The sequence below is a fragment of the Artemia franciscana genome, chromosome 1 (genome assembly GCF_032884065.1).
Source record: "Artemia franciscana chromosome 1, ASM3288406v1, whole genome shotgun sequence".
NCBI classification, from domain to species: Eukaryota; Metazoa; Arthropoda; class Branchiopoda; order Anostraca; family Artemiidae; genus Artemia; species Artemia franciscana.
Window position 1 is genome coordinate 31,581,623 of NC_088863.1, and position 16,918 is coordinate 31,598,540.

General features: G+C 36.5%; 1 protein-coding gene across 3 annotated transcripts in view; it reads left to right on the forward strand.

The window, feature by feature from the left end:
* Nucleotides 1-16,918, forward strand: part of LOC136028570 (activated CDC42 kinase 1-like) — a 48,973-nt gene that overhangs the window by 1,977 nt on the left and 30,078 nt on the right. For 2 of the 3 annotated variants that reach the window (XM_065706420.1, XM_065706422.1), the window contains exon 2: nucleotides 9,574-9,725. In XM_065706420.1, coding sequence (XP_065562492.1) covers nucleotides 9,636-9,725 — 90 coding nt within the window. In that variant the 5' untranslated portion in view covers nucleotides 9,574-9,635. The remainder of the gene's footprint in view (nucleotides 1-9,573; nucleotides 9,726-16,918) is intronic. The other variant, XM_065706423.1, reaches the window with a different exon arrangement.

Below are 16,918 nucleotides of genomic sequence, written 5' to 3' on the forward strand. Positions count from 1 at the left end.
TTGCAACAAGCATCAATGCTTACTGCTATTCATAATAATAAATAAATGAATAAAAAAATGTTTCAGTATCTTAGCACCTCACATGCACCATCTAATAAAACATTTATAGATTCCATCCCAGATCATTCTATTTCTGAGGATTACTTGGAATCTATTGAGTCTGTCACAATTTCAAATTCGCCTTCAAAATCAACATCAGAAACCACATAAAAAGCTTCCTCAATAGAAATCAATTCCTCAAAAGGCATGCATTTGCACTCTCACCTATTTCTAAACAAAAAGCAACTAAAAAAAAACAGAAACAACCCCTAGTATCAAAGACAGTTAGCAGTTTAGAATGAAAATAGTTCAATTTAACACAACAGGTTTACCCATTGATTGTCTGGTTGAGTTGAAAAGGTTTTTGGATTTTGAATCCCATGAAATTGTTTGCATCCAACAATCTCATTTGGTCTCTGGTCAAAACTTCAATGGTAAAAATTATATAACACATAGAAACAATAGGGTCCTCAATCTTTCTTCTCAAAAAGGTAGATGCCTTCTAAACTGTGTGAGAAAGGATTTAGTTAGCTAAAGGATTTAGTTAGCTCTGTGGTTAATATTGATGTCTAAACATCTATGGAAGTTTCTTGGTTGCAACAGGAGCTACAACCTAATAAAGAGCAAACCACACCCCATAGTAACCAAGAGTTAAGAAATCCATTTTGAAAAAAACTGCCTAGTGAAAAAAAAATTGCCATTTGACACTGACTCAGGAATGGTAATTATTATTTTGGTTTATCTTAAAAGTAAAAGAAATTTATCATGATTTTAAAAAAAATCTGAGACCCCTTGAAAATGGTCTCAGATCAAAACAAAAAGTGTACCATTGGAATCAGCATGGCCAAAAACCTTAAACAGGGAAATTAAAGTCCCCCTCCTTGAACAACAAGGAAAATCACTTTTTACATTGTCTCCTTTTTTATAGTGGACCTAGTGGGCTACCAGAACATCATAGAGAGATGCTTAAGGGCTCATTCAAAAGCTTTTTTTTGTGATTTTGTGACATGTGATTTTTATAAATTCTGCAAGTGTCATATGGCACTGTTTGTGCCATTTCAAAGGGGGTGGGGCTAGCAGGCTCCCAAAATATTGTAGACATCTTTTGTATATAAAAAATATTGCTCATGTCTACATTTTCCCTATAAAATACATCATCTGAAAATGTCAAATGGCACTATTGGTGCCATGTCTCAATGGAAAAGCTGGGGCTAGTAGGCATCCAGAACTTCCTAGAGAGATGTTCAATGGCTCATTTGAAAGCTATCAATTATATCCACATGCCTTTTATCACTTCTACCATCTGTAAGTGCCATTTAGCACTAAAAAGGGCACTTTTGGTGCCACTTCTTAAGTAGAAAAGCTTGGAAGTATAAATCAGTACCACTGTAATAGTAATGGTCCAGAACCCTTAACTGGAGATTTGAAAGAACCCTTCCTGTATGCTCCTCCTCCCAGCCCCTTTAGTATCATTAGTCTGTTGAGAGAAGCCATTATGAACTGTTTAATATGTTCAGCCAATCTTAGGGCTTGCAAAATGATTTTTTACAATATTGAATGCTATTATGAAGAAGAAATTCATAAAAGAAGAAATAATTGAATCTTAAAATTCCAAATAACTATTCCTTGATGTACCCCCTCCCCTTCTCCTTTTAGCAAAAGCTGAACTTTGCCAAATATAGTTCAATGCTCTCCCTCTTTATAATAGAAGCTTTTATTAACTCAATGTTTCATTGTACCCAATTACAAACATATTTGCTGAATAAGGTCCAATAACTATTCTTTTGGTGATGACATAGCTCTTCTTAGTCTTTTGGAAAACTGCTGTAAGTTATTCAACTTTGTCCATTAAGAATGAATCTCATTAAAATCAGCATTAAGATGCATTCTTTAAGGCAACTACCCAGTATGATTCTAGTTCAGCTACTTTTTGCTATTTTGGAAAGGGGTTAGGTTAGAAAAATGAAACTTTCATAGATGGGTCTACAGGCTAAAGTATGTCACAGGGAGGTATTTTGAAGTACCTACCTTCCTCCTTCTCCCTCTTGAAGGCAGTGACCTTTGATGACCTTTAAAAATCTTTGTACTATGAAAGTGAAACCTTGTAAAACAGATCTGCTTAAATGAAGTACAAGAGAACTGTTTTCAGCTTCATAACTTTGCTCAATCCCTATTTATGAGGTTTCAAAGACCTCCCAGTGCATTTCCAAAATTTAAAATGAAACCATTGATATGGTTTAAAATTCTACACAAATAAGAGGAATTGCTTTTTCAGAACTAAAACCAGAAAAATTAAACTAGTAGCCAAACAAAAAATTAAGCTAAAAGCCCCCCTGCGCGCGTAAGTCATTACGCGCCATTGTAGTTGTGTCCCTGTGTCCCACCTGTGAATATATATATATATATATATATATATATATATATATATATATATATATATATATATATATATATATATATATATTCTAATGATGTGTCCCTGTGTCCTGGTCGTCATTTATATTCCCTGTGTCCCGGTCGTCATTTGTGTCCCGGTGTCCCAGTTTGTAATTTCTCTTTGAGTGTCCCGGTCGCCATTTATATTCCCTGTGTCCCGGTGTCCTGGTTGTCATTTGTGTCCTGGTGTCCTGGTCTGTAATTTCTGTTCAAACAGTCCGTGTGCTGGTCGTCATTTATATATCCCGTCTGTACCCCCAGCATCCCCGTTGTAGTTGTGTCCCTGTGTCCCGGTCGTCATTTATATTCCCTGTGTCCCGGTCGTGATTTGTGTCTGGGTGTCCCAGTCTGGAATTTCTCTTTGAGGTTCCCGGTCATCATTTATATTCCCTGTGTCCTGGTCGTCATTTGTGTCCTGGTGTCCTGGTATGTAATTTCGTCAGTTGACAAACATGACATCAGTCAACAAACAACTTCATGACACATACAGCTCAATCCTTATAATGACGTCAGTCGACAAACATGACGTCACTCAACACACAAACATGACGTCACTCGACACACACACACACACACAGACAACTTATTTTTATATATATAGATAAATTACCTGGGAAAAACATGTTGAATAGATCTTCCATTATTTCAAGTCCAGAAATAAATTTGAGAAACTTCTCAAATTTATTTGAGAAGGGCTGGCATAAATTTGCCAGCCCCAGTAGGGAACTGGGGCTGGCAGAGGAACTAAGATTCCGAAATGTTCAAAGAATTGGTTCCTCCTCTAACAAAGGGAGCTAAAAAACGGGCCAAATTTTGTTGATGGGCCTGAAACTTATGTGAAACCTTGCACTAAGAGGACCCAATCCAGAAGGAAGATAAAAAGATATATTATTTCCCCTCAAAATGCTGCCCCCAAAAAGGAAAATGCACTTTTTTCTCCACCTACTTCAAATGGAAGGACCTATCCTAGAAATTTGGGAGGAAGGATGGCTCATCTGATTCGAAATGGGAATTTCTTTTGTCCTTGTCAAAGACTGAAAGCTACTCTAGAGCGATCAGACCCCCTCTCAGTTCTTTTCTGCAATCTGGCCCTCCTCTAATCTCTATATATTGAGATTGACAAGGTGATATTGAATCAATTATGATTGACAACTTCTAAATGATTGATATCACCCCCATGGCCCTAGTGTTGACCATTATCTAATCCTGCTGTGATAACCCAACCAAGAGAAACACACACAAAAAGAATTGAAATAAAAATTCGAAATGCTTTTTCTTCCTCTTTATTTTTATTCACCATACTTTCTCATTTGTTTTTTTTGTTTTTTACGGAAGAATATGCCTAACATTTACATCAAAATGCCATAGCCTGGACTACAACATGAGAACCCTCCCATACCATATGAGTGCTTTCTACATTAAAATTCTAACCTTTACCTACTATGGACAAAGGGTAAAATTCTAGATTCGGGGCCTTTAACTATCTTGGAAAGTAACGTTATTATGTTTGAGTGTTTTAGTGTCCTAACCTCCACCTCTCCCCTCCCAGATAATGAGTGTTTCAGCCCCTGTTTTGTTCTTATATGTGTACTCACTAATGCTATAGATTTCAATCTCTGCTTACCTAAAAAAATACAGGTTTCTTATGTTTTTAAAATGGTATTAAACAAAACAATTTGCAATTTAAATTTGTTATTTTACACAAGTCAAGTTTAATATCCAAGACACAAAGGGGTTCTTGATGACTATTTTGTTGAAATTTGAAATTGGCCAATAAAAAACAAGAAGGATATCTCAAAAGAATTTGATTTTGATTCTATGTAAGGAAAGGAGAGGATGTCCAACCAGTTGGACAGGCATTTTCAGTTATAAGGTTTTGTTATTATGTGGTTTTGCTAATGATAATTTTTATTTCAAAATTGTCAGTTACAAAACTAGATGACTACAAAGAAAAACTAGATGTATTCTGATGTTATTGTTTGTTTTGCTTGTGGAAAACAGTAAGTGTTCACACACATCCTTTCCAATGTAGAAGCAGAGGTATAACTGGCTTTTCTTGTCACATCCAGGTAAGCAACACCTTGGTGAATTTTTTCAGTAGCATCAAATCTTGCCACTAACCATTCTTACTTCGCGTGAAGTCAACAGACAGCATTAATAGCCACGGGTATTACTGTTGTGATTTGGTTCAACAAAGTTGTTCCATAACATTCAATCAGCTTCAAAAGCCAGGTTCTGATAGCCTGAAATCTAAAGTAGAGCAACTGTTCATATCTAATCTTAGACTTCATCATATCTTGTCTGCAGAGAAATCAACACAATGATGAAAGGCATGCACTGCTCATTTTGTAGTATGGCTGCTGAAGCAATATAACTAATCATTTGGTCACATAGGATTATCCCTTTCTGTGAGCTTCATGTATATGTGAACAACATGCAGGCTAGGTAAATCTATACATTCTTGAAGGGACTTGTCATGCCTCCACACTGATATTTAAGTTTCCTTTGCAAGAAAACTTGATACAGGGAAGATTGGCTTATCATCAAACCACTCTGTAACAATAGCAGTATTGTCCTCCATGATGAAGATGAATGATTTGCCTCACCCTAGGTGCTTTAGCTCCTTCTCAATTTTAACTGGAGCACTTTCTAGTTGATTCTGTATGGTTGTCCCTGTTGCATTTACTTTTGAAACTGAGAGCTCTTCTAGTTGTCAGATACTAGTAAAATACTTGTCAAAATTGAAGTGCAAGCCTTCGCTCACATTTTGTATGAGATGTAGTACTACAGCTGCTCCTAAGCCCTTGGACTGCAAATCCAGTTTGAATATGGTGTTTCTCTGGTATATCCTGAAATTAAAAATCCAACCTCTTGGAATGTACTGTTTAATACTGCATCTTTCAGCAAATGGGATTATTTGCTTATCGAGGCTAAGAAACAGTTCCTGTTCAAGTCTCAGGCAATATCTGAAAACAGCATCTAGTAGAGTCTGGACTTCCAATTGACGATCAGTCATTTTTTCTATGGTAGTTCACCCAAGGACCTTCAGATTTTTCCAAATCTGAAAAAAATCTTTTGCAAAATATTTCTCACAAATCACAGAAAATTTAAACTTCTGGCTCCAGTACATACAAACTCTTGGAAATTTCAGATGACTCATAGTGATTGACTAGCCAAACAGCTGTCATTTCAAAAGTAGACCTAATAGGGATTTTTTCTATGATAGTGATAATTCATGGTAAACACCTTTTTTATCTAGAAGATTGTCGGGAAATTGCTTGAAGAAACATCAACACTGTTTCCATTTACTTCTTGACACAGAGGTAACATCAGAGCTTGGCAATAAATATTCTAAATTGTCATAATTTCTTCAAAGCATAGTGTCTGTTGCCTGACTTTTCTTCTCCAGCATTAGTATTTGGCTCATCTTTAATGAGCCAAATAACAAGAACTGAAAGAACAAGAAACGCTATGTCAAAAATAGAAACCAAGTGAAACAAGATTGGTTTTCAATCATGAAATATCAACTAATAACAAGGAACACTTGCAGAGGACATTTTTGCTCTTTGATTATCACCCTCTTGTTAATTAAGTTTCTCATATACATTTGTATTTATAATTCTCAAGTGAGTAAATAATTAATAGTCCATGTAAATAAAAGACTAGGGGATGTAGGGAAATCAAAGCACCTTCCTGGACATAATTTAGGCTTTGCATCCATTCCTGAAAGTCTCATTCCCCTCACTACACTATTTTCTAGATAGATCACAAAACTAAACTAGAATTTTACCAGGAAAAAAGGCTATATCATCACTGCTTTCAACCATCAATAAGCCAATCCCACTTCAAGCCTACTCCACATCAAGCCCAACAGAGAACCTGGACAAACTCCCAAAATGCTATTGCTTCTTCTCCAATACGAAAGTAAAACAATTCGAAATAGGGATTAAACCTTTTAATAGACAGTGAACAGATATAAAAAAAATTTAATTGGATATTTCGAACATATACAGTGTTCATCATCAGCAGTAAAACTAAAAGACATTAGTTAGTTCTCCAATAATGCTCCCCCCCCTTAAGAACTCCCTAAGCAGTCAAGCCATCGAATTCTCGAATCCTGGAGTCATTCAGGCATGGCATAGGAAAGGACTAGGAGAGGAAGGAGTAGTGTTTACACTGGAACATCCCTGAATCATCAACCAAACTTTGAAGTCATCACTGACAGGTGTACCACAGTGAGCCATTCTTCTATGCCTTCTTAAAAGAATTTAAGGTGATAACATTCAGCAGCCTACTATAAAAAAAAATTGGAATTAGTTGAGTGAAATACTAAATAACCAGTAGCCAGGCAGTTAGTCATCTTTTCAACTTTTAAATCATTGTAAAATCCCTATTATACCTCTTATTTTTTGATTTTTGAGAGTTCACAGTGCTAACATAGGTTTTAAAATTAGTGTTAAGAAGACTAAGTTGCTTAGACTAGGAATAAATGAAGGTGAAGAGGTGACGCGGGGAACACGAAGATTAATCTAGTGGATAGTTTCACTTACCTGGGTAGCATTAATAGTAAAAATGGTGGATGTAGTGATGATTTTAAAAATAGAATAGCCAAGGCTCAATGTGTTTTTCCACAGTTAAAAATAGTTTGGAAGAATAGGAAGATAAATCTGCCAGCTAAGATTTGAATGTTAGAAGGTAAAGTGACGACAGGGGTCAAGTGCAGTTTTAAAACATAGATACTTTGGAAGATAGAAGAGGATTTGTTAGATGTTTTCCAGAGGAATTGTTCACAGTTTATTTTGGATAGCTGTTTGACTTAGTATATTTCAAACAGTAGCCTAAGCTGTACAGAAAAAAATTGGTTCTATCCCGCTATCTAGGGAAATAGTGGGAGAAAGGTTGAATGAGATGACAGAGACATTGCTAAGGAGCCTGGCTAAGGAATTTCCTGATAGATAGAAATTCGTTGACGACCTAATGGTCATTGAAACCTACTGTGGAAATTTAATGAGCAATCCTTTGAGCATCCTTGTGCAGAAGATGCATTGGCTGGATAATTAATGGGAGTAAGGATTTTGTTGTTAGATCCTTTTCCATTTTAAGAAGTTAATCTCCACTCTTATTCATCTTGCTACACCATCATGATGATTGTGTATCCATTTCTGAAAGTTTTATCTGCCTAGCTCTAACACTTTCAGCAAATTAAACTAGGGTTTAATTCATTGACAAATAATTTACTATTCAATTTGAACTACTGAATCAAACTGAAAAAAGACAATTCAGTAGACACATAAAAAGTTTAGATTATCTTTGTTGCAGGGCAACATATTTGGCTCAAAGAGATTTATCCCAACTGATTGCTTGGATATGATGCCGTCTTAGTTACCTGATTAAACAAAAAAAAAACAATTTTTTTGAATGAAAGTAAGGAGCGACATTAAAACTGAAAACGAACAAAAATTACTTCGTATACGAAAGGGACTTTTCCTCCTCAACGCCCCGCTCGTTGCGCTAAGGTTTGACTCTTTGTCTTGACTCTACTTTTTAAAACAGTAAGAAACTTTAGCGTAAAGAGTGGGGTGTTGAGGAGGAAAAGCCCCTTTCATATACGGAGTAATTTCTGTTCGTTTTAAGTTTTAATGTCGCTCCTTACTTTCATTTAAAAACATTGTTTTCTTTTTTGTTTAATTTCTGGACGTTTTTGAATTCATGCATGTTTTTATCTTGGCTCTCCGCACATAAATAACTAAAACGAAATTTGCATATTAATTCTTTGGGCTAAATGGCTTTTTCATAGTTTTAATCGGATGATTTTGAGAAAAAAGGAGCGAGGGAGGAGTCCTAGTTGCCCTCCAATTTTTTGATTACTTAAAAAGGCATTAACTTAAAATTTTTTACGAACGTTTTCATAAGTAAAAAATATACGTAACTTACGTAGCGAACTCCTGTATTCGTATGTTTTTATTGCGTATATGAGGGGGCTCGCCCCTCGTCGATACCTCGCTCTTTACACTAAAGCTTAAATTTTGTCCCAGTTCCTTAAGAATGACCCCTGAATCACAAAGGCCGTAGAATAAGTAGTTGTAATTACTAATGTCTGTTCGTTTTCAGTTTTAATGCTGCTCCTCACTTTCAGTAGAAAAAACTTTGCATATTTATTTTTTCATTGTTTTTTTAAATAATGCTAGAAAATCCTGCGCCCCCTCCATTGAAAGTCTCTTCCCCCATGAGAAGTTCCTCCATGGAAAGATCTTCCTACGTAACCCCTCCTTCAACTCCCCCCCCAACAAAAAAATCCCCCTGAAAACGTCTGTACACTTCCCAGTAACCATTACTATATGTAAACAAGGTCAAAGTTTGTAAATTGCAGGCCCTCACACGGGGACTGTGGGGGAGTAAGTCGTCCCCAAAGACATAGATATTAGGTTTTTCAACTATTGTGAATAAAATGACTATCTCGGAATTTTTATCCGGTGACTTTGGGGGGAAAAATGAGCGTAGGAGGGGCCTGGGTGCCCTCCAATTTTTTGGTCACTTAAAAAGGGCACTAGAAATTTTAATCTCCGTTAAAATGAGCCCTTTTGCGACATTCTAGGACTACTGAGTCGATACATCAACCCTGAAAAAAAAAAATAATTAAAAAAAAATAAACACGCATCCGTGATTTGTCTTCTGGCCAAAAATGCGAAATTCCACATTTTTGTACATAGGGGCTTGAAACTTCTACAGTAGGGTTCTCTGATACGCTGAATCTGATGGTGTGATTTTCGTTAAGATCGTATGACTTTTAGGGGGTGTTCCCCCTATTTTCTAAAATGAGGCAAATTTTCGCAGGCTCGTAACTTTTGATGGGTAAGACTAATCTTGATGAAATTTATATATTTAAAATCAGCATTAAAATGCGATTCTTTTGATGCAACTGTTGGTATCAAAATTCCATTTTTTAGAGTTTCGGTTACTATTGAGCCGGGTCGCTCCTTACTACAGTTCGTTACCACGAACTGTTTGATAAGATGCCCCCCCCCCAATCATTCTAGAGTGTTTTCTTGGTCATAATTTGTTTAGTGCATGATTTTTTAAAAATAATTTTTGTTTCAGGTTTATATTGATGCTCACTATTTGTTTTTTTCTAAGATGAAAAGCTGACAAAATTTTCTGTCATGGAAACTAATTCAGCAGAGTGGTTGAGTATTATCCTCAGTGACATTCAACTTGAACAGTTTTTCACGAGGATACGAGATGAACTACAGGTAGGATTTCTTTAAGATAAGATATCTTTATTATCTACTCGTATGAAATTATAATTTAAAATTAAAAACGAAGCTGGCTCATATCTAGTAATAGACATATTTTCGCATTCTATCTTCGTCGACCTTCAATCTCTCCCTCTTTATTTCTGTTTCTCCCTAGTTCTTTCTGTCTCCCATAAAAGAAGCAGAATAAATTTTGTTGAGCTCTGTACATACTTGTAAACTATAATGGCATAATAACTGAAATGTATGTAGCTCGACAACATTGGGTTTTGACCATTGGTATAGTCACTACACAGTAAGAAAAGCCTAATATTTCTTCTAAAAAACAAAGCTGACATTTTTTTTATAAATCATTTGTAAATGGTGTTATTGTGTTAGAAAACAGTGATAGGCTAGAACGGTTAGAAAAATCATTTTTGATTTTTGGTTTTTGCTTTGAGTAGTAAGCAATGAGACAAATTATCCTTTGTTTGGTCTTAATAAAATTCCTTGAACTAATTATAGCCAAATAAGAAATATAGCCCTGGGCTATGCTTTGAACTCAACCCAGTGTAATTCAACTGTACTGCCAAGGATTGTATCAGTCGCTTACAAATGTAATGACTATGTATCAGCATATACAGTCTGATGTTTTTGGACTTTGGCTAACATTTCTAAAGAGGTACACTGATAATCTGCTACATATCCCTTGTTAGTCATTGATTTTCATGTTCAGAAAAAATGCAAGACAAGGAGAATTGGCTATCTACACAAAGAGTGAATGCCCAGTTCATGTGAAGTACCAACTAACTCGGAATTTAGAGTGTGTTTTAAATCTATTTTCCTCAAAATAAAACTCACGGTGAAAGGAAATCGTTGGAGAATTTTTTCGATCCCTATTAGGTTCTGTATCTTCTTTCACGGACATATAATCAAAAACACTTCACCTGCTGGACAAACAGAATCATGGTGTGGTCTTCATGGGTAATTTCGATATAAATCTGGCCCATCCCCTTACAAGGATCAACAATGACTCCTCATGCTCACGTGTGACTATACTCTTGTCAGTCAATCACTCCCAACAAGGATCACATATTATTTTCTCGACTGTATCCCACTCTCACCTTCAATCATTATCAGTGATGTGTCAGATCATTTTCCCCTGTTCACTCTGAACGAGACATCAAATGTAATACAAGGTCACTCTCGAAAATAAGAGATGAAGTATCGAAATGTCTGTTAATGTCATTAAATAATGAACTGGAGAAAATGACAGGGGATATTTTTTTTTTTAAAGAATAAGATGTGAAGCAAGCTTTCAAAGTGTTCCATGCTACCTTCACAAATCTATACAAAGATGTTGTTTGAAAAAAAAATTAACTAAAAGGGGGATAAAAAAAAAATGCGCCCATTTATCTGTGGGCTGCTGAGTTTACTTTTATGTATTAATAAGACGAACAAACTTTGTGCTGAATACCTTAACCTTACCTTTTAACCGTAAAAGGTTATGAATAACCGTAACTTTTTTCTGACTTATCTTGTCATATTTCTTATTTTGTTGTGTTCGTCTTTTATATTTGATTAAATAAAAAAAACTAGTTTTTTTTCAACTGAAAATAAGGAGCGACATTAAAAATTAAGACGAACAGAAATTACTTCGTATATGAAAGGGGCTGCTTCCTCATCAACGCCCCGCTCTTTACGCTAAAGTTTTTTACTGATTTAAAAAGAAGAGTTGAGAGAAAGATTCAAATTTTAGCGTAAAGAGCGGGGCGTTGATGAGGAAACAGCCCCTTTCATATATGAAGTAATTTCTGTTCGTTTTAAGTTTTAATGTCGCTCCTTACTTTCAGTTGAAAAAACTAGTTTTTTTTATTTAATTTCTGAACGTTTTTGAATCAATCCATGTTTTGATTTTGGCTCTCCACGGAGGATTAATTAAAACGAAATTTGCCTTTTTTCTGGGTAAATGGCTTTCTCATAATTTTGATCGAATAATTTTGAGAAAAAAAGAGCGGGGGAGGAAGCCTAGTTGCCCTCCAATTTTTCGGTTATTTAAAAAGGCAACTAGAACTTTTAATTTTTTACGAATCTTTTTATTAGTAAAAGATATACGTCACTTATAAATTAGCTTACGTAAAGAACTTTTTATTCTCATGTTTTTATCACATATGAGAGGGTTCGCCCCCCCGTCAGTACCTCTCTCTTTAGACTAAATCTTAAATTTTGTCCCAATTCATTAAGAATGACCCCTGAATCACAAAACCCGTAGAATAAATAGTTGACATTACTAAAAATACTTTAGCGTAAAGAGCGAGGTATTAGGAGGAGGTGGGCCCCTCATATGGGTAATAATTTCTGTTCGTTTTAAGTTTTAATGCTGCTCCTTACTTCCAGCTGAAAAAAATTTTTCATATTTATTTTTTCATTGTTTTTTTTTAAAATAATGCTAGTAAATCCTGCGCTCCCTTCATGGAAATTTTCTTCCCCCATGACAAATTCCTCTATGGAATAGAGGGGTTGAGAGGACTCTTCTCAACCCCTCCCCCAACCAAGAAATCCTCCTGAAAACGCCTGTACACTTCCCAATAACCATTACTATATATAAGCACTGGTCAAAGTTTGTAACCTGTAGCCCCTCCCACGGGGACTGTGGGGGAGTAAGTCGTCTCCAAAGACATAGTTATAAGGTTTTTCGACTACGCTGAATAAAATGGCTATCTCAGAATTTTGATCCGTTGACTTTGGGAAAATAATTAGCGTGGGAGGGGGCCTAGGTGCCCTCCAATTTTTTTGGTCACTTGAAAAGGGCACTAGAACTTTTAATTTCCGTTAGAGTGAGCCCTCTCGCAACATTCTAGGACAACTGGGTCGATACGATCACCCCTAAGGAAAAAACATCAAAAAACAAACAAACAAATAAACACGCATCCGTGATCTGCCTTCTGGCAAAAAATACTAAATTCCACATTTTTGTAGATATCAGCTTGAAACTTCTACAGTAGGGTTCTCTGATACGCTGAATCTCATGGTGTAATTTCGTTATTCTATGACTTTTAGGGGATGTTTCCCCCTATTTTCTAAAATAACACAAATTTTCCCAGGCTCGTAACTTGATGGGTAAGACTAAACTTGATGAAACTTATATATTTAAAATCAGCATTAAAATGAGATTCTTTTGATGTAGCTATTGTTATCAAAATTTCATTTTTTTTTTAGAGTTTTGGTTACTATTGAGCCGGGTCGCTCTTTGCTACAGTTCGTTACCACGAACTGTTTGACTTTAAAGTGCAAATTTGGACCATCTGGGCGTGGGATATCTATTTTAGAATACAAGTTTTCTTTTTTCCTAAGACAAAAATCCCTCATCTTCACTAATGGAACCATTTCCTTTCTTGATTTGCAAATGGATTTGAAAGGTGGGATTTCCGCCTTTTTGATCGATAGATTGATTTTATTGGATTTATTTTGAATCGATAGTTTGGATCGAGGCCTGTTATAAAGTAGTCAAAAGTCAATGTAATTGACTATATAGTGTAAATAGGGGTTTGGACCTTAGGCTCTACCCTCCTCCAAATTTTCGTTGTTTCTTACTATTTATTTTAGATTTCAGGACAATTTGTCTGTGTTTCTTTGTTTTTTCGAATCTGAGCACTCTCCGAAATGTCAAACACCCTCCAAAGTGAATTTTTTTTTGTATGTTTCTACACAGTGTAAAAACTTCTGCCAACTATAAATGGTCAAATAGAAGGCAGTATCAGTCTTGACTTTTAGTTTATTAAGTGAGCACTCGCCTGATTACTAACTAGCATTTCATTTTAACAAAAAATTGCTGCCAGCATCTTGTTCTTTTTAATAGTGTACTATGGAATGCTCTATTGTTTATTATTAATTTAAAAAAAAAATCCGAAAAGAGTTTTTGAAGAAAAGTAAAGAGCCGTATTAAGCTCTGCATAGTAAGCAGATATTAAGTCAAATAAGTAATTCAAGCGTAAAGCGAATACAAGTTTTTATTTTAGGTCAGGGCTCTTGATATTGAAAGAGTTGCAGTAGAAACTTCGAAAAGGGCTCATTCGATCGAAAATTGAGAGTGCTAGTGCCCTTTTTAATAGTCAAAAGTGATTGCAACTCCCCTCCCACGCCAACAATTTCTCCAATGATCAAAAATTTGAGATAGCTGTTTTATTAAACATAGTTTAAAGGTCCGGATATTATGTCTTTGAGGATGAACCCCCCCTCACAGCCCTCAGGGTAAGGTTTTTGAGTGATGCCTTACGGGTATATAATGTCATAGGAACTTAAAAAAGGGCTCAGTCGATTGGAAATTGAGAAGAATAATGTCCTTTTTTATAGTCGAAAGTAATTAGAGGGCGAATGCCCCCCCACGCCCATCATTTCCCCGAACACTTCCGATCAAAATTTGGATATAGCCATCTTGTTCAACGTAATTAAAAGGTCCGGACATTATTCCTTTGAGGATGATAACCCAGCCCTCAGGACAAGGACTCTAAGTTGTGGCCTGGGGCATATGTTTTTTTTTTTTTTTAATAGAAAACGCTATAGTAGAAATGACAAAAAAGGCTCAATCGACTGGAAATTGAGATGACTAGTGCCCTTTTTAATAGTCGAAATTGATCGGAGGGAAAATGCCCCCCCTCATGCCCATCATTTCCCTAAACACTTCCATCAAAATTTTGAGATGACTATTTTGTTCAACCTAGCTGAAAGGCTCGGAAATTTTGTCTTTGAGGATGACAACCCCCCACAGGCCTCAAGCCAAGGGTTTTAAGTTGTGAGCTTGGGGTATATAAGATTTTATAGAAGTGGTGGTCATATAAAGTTCAGAGGGGGTTCATTGGGTTGATAATCAGAAGCGCTAGTACAATTTTTTGAGAGTCAGAGTGACCAGAGGGCAGCTACCCCCCCCCCCCCCCCACACACAGGTATTTTCCCAAAATGTATCCAATTGACATGTTGAGATAACTATTTTATTTAAAATAGTCCAAATAAGATATAACAAGGCTTTTGGGTTGAAACAAACTCCTAGAGCCTGTTGGCAAGGGTTGTAAGTTATGCCCTGGGGGCACTTGAGGCTTTTATTGAAAGGATAGTTGTATAAACTTTAGAGGGGACTCATTTGGCCGAAAATTGCGAGTTCTAGTTCCTTCTTAAGAGTCAAAAGTGACGTAGGGCAGCTAGACCCCCCCTTCTCCTGAATGCCCTTCTTTTCACCAAACGAGTCGAATTGAAATTTTGAGATAGCGATTTTGCTCAAAATAGTCCGAAGAACCTATAATAATGCCTCTAGGGTGCCCCCCCCCCCCAGTACCATAGGGACAGGGTTGTAAGTCATGCCCTGGGGACATATAAGGTTTTTATGGAATGTTTGGTCGTATATACTTCAGGTGTGGCTAATTTGATTTGAAATTTGAAGTTATAGTGCCATTTTTCAGAATCAAAAGTGATTTGAGAGCATCCAGCCCCCCGCCCCTCCCGTCCTCATCATTTCCCCAAAAACATCCAATCAAAATTTAGAGATAGCAATTTTGTTCATGATTGTTGAAGGGTCTGGCCTCTATGTCTTATAGGAAGACACTCCCACCTCCAAAGCTCTCAGTAAAAGGGTTGTAAGTTACGCCTTGGGGGCAAATAATGCTTTTATAGAAAGGGTGGTCATACATACTTTGGAGGGGACTCATTGGATTGGTAATCACAATTTCTAGTGCCCTATATAAGAGTTAATGTGATCAGAGGGCAGCTAACATCCCCCAAACGTCGTCCTTTTTAACGAAATGCATCCAGTAGAAATTTTGAGACAGTCATTTTATCCAAAATAGTCCAAAGATCTTGTAGCTAGGCTTTTGGGTTGATACAACCTACTAGAGCCCGAGGGTGCTGGTTTTAAGTTATGCCGTGGGGGCATTCAAGGTTTTTATGGAAAGAATGGTTGTTTGACTTTAAAAAGGCTCATTTGGTTGAAAATTGGAAGTTCGAGTTATCTTTTAAGAATCAAGAGTAATGTAGGGCATTTATCCCCCCTCGCGACAACCCCTTTTTTCACCAAACACACCTCTTTTCTACCCTAGGATGGATGGATGGATGAAAGACAATATCGAACGACAAGTAAAAATGATATCAGTTTGATACCTCTTACTAAGACTACCTCTGCATCCTTAGGTTTTTTAGGCAATCAAAGAAAAAAAAACTATTACAAGTTTGCACTAATCAAGTTTGCATCTTGATTCGCGGGCCCTGGAGGTTTTCCCCACCAGACCCTCGCTTTTTTTTGTCATTAACGTAACAACCGTCTTTCCCCAAAATCGTCCAATCAAAATTTTGAGATAGCCATTTTTGTTCATCATAGCTGAAAGGCCGAATAACTATGTCTTTGGATGTGACATGATCCTCTCCCCACAGCCCATGGGGAAAGGTCCTTAAGTTATAAAATTCGCCCATTGTTTGCTGTTACTCTTTAATTTTCTTTGGAAAAAACTTCTTTTGGTGAAAATTTTTTTTCTATTAGCTTCTGTTCGTTTTTAATTGATAAATTTTTTTTATTGGTTTAGAGATTTTCTACTGGTAGTAGTGGTCGTAGTAGTAGTAGCAATTGCAGTAGTAGCCCTATTGGTAGTAGTAGTAGCCGTAGTCGCAGTAGCAAACGTATTTGTAATAGTCATAACAGTAGTAATAGAAGTTGGAGCAGTAGTTGTAGTTTTAGTATGCACGTTGTTTCTTATAATTTAACTTAGCATTTTTCTAAGCCTACCATTAAATTTTCAAATGAATATCCTAAGCCGTTCCTGAGATATTCCTGAGGCGTTCTTTTGACAACGTGCTTTCACAAAGTGTGTCATGGTTCAGTTTGACATCTCCCTTAGTAGTACCCACAAATTTCCTTTTAGTACCCCGTTGCCTTTTTAAGACCTTGATCAATCACCCTCCCCCTTTCAAGTAGTGCAAACTGCATGTAAACAATGGGCAACTTCCTTAACTTAGAACATATATCCACCATGGGCTGTGGGAGGAGGGGGTATATCATCCTGAAGGTATAATTATTGGCCCCTTAACCATTTTGAACAAAATGGCTATATCAAAATTTCGATCGGGTTTCTTTGAGGGAGGGCAGCTAGACGGGGCACAGGAGTTGGTGCTTCAATCACTTTTGGCTTTTTAAAAAGGGCACTAAAACTTTCAGTTTCTGCTTAAATGAG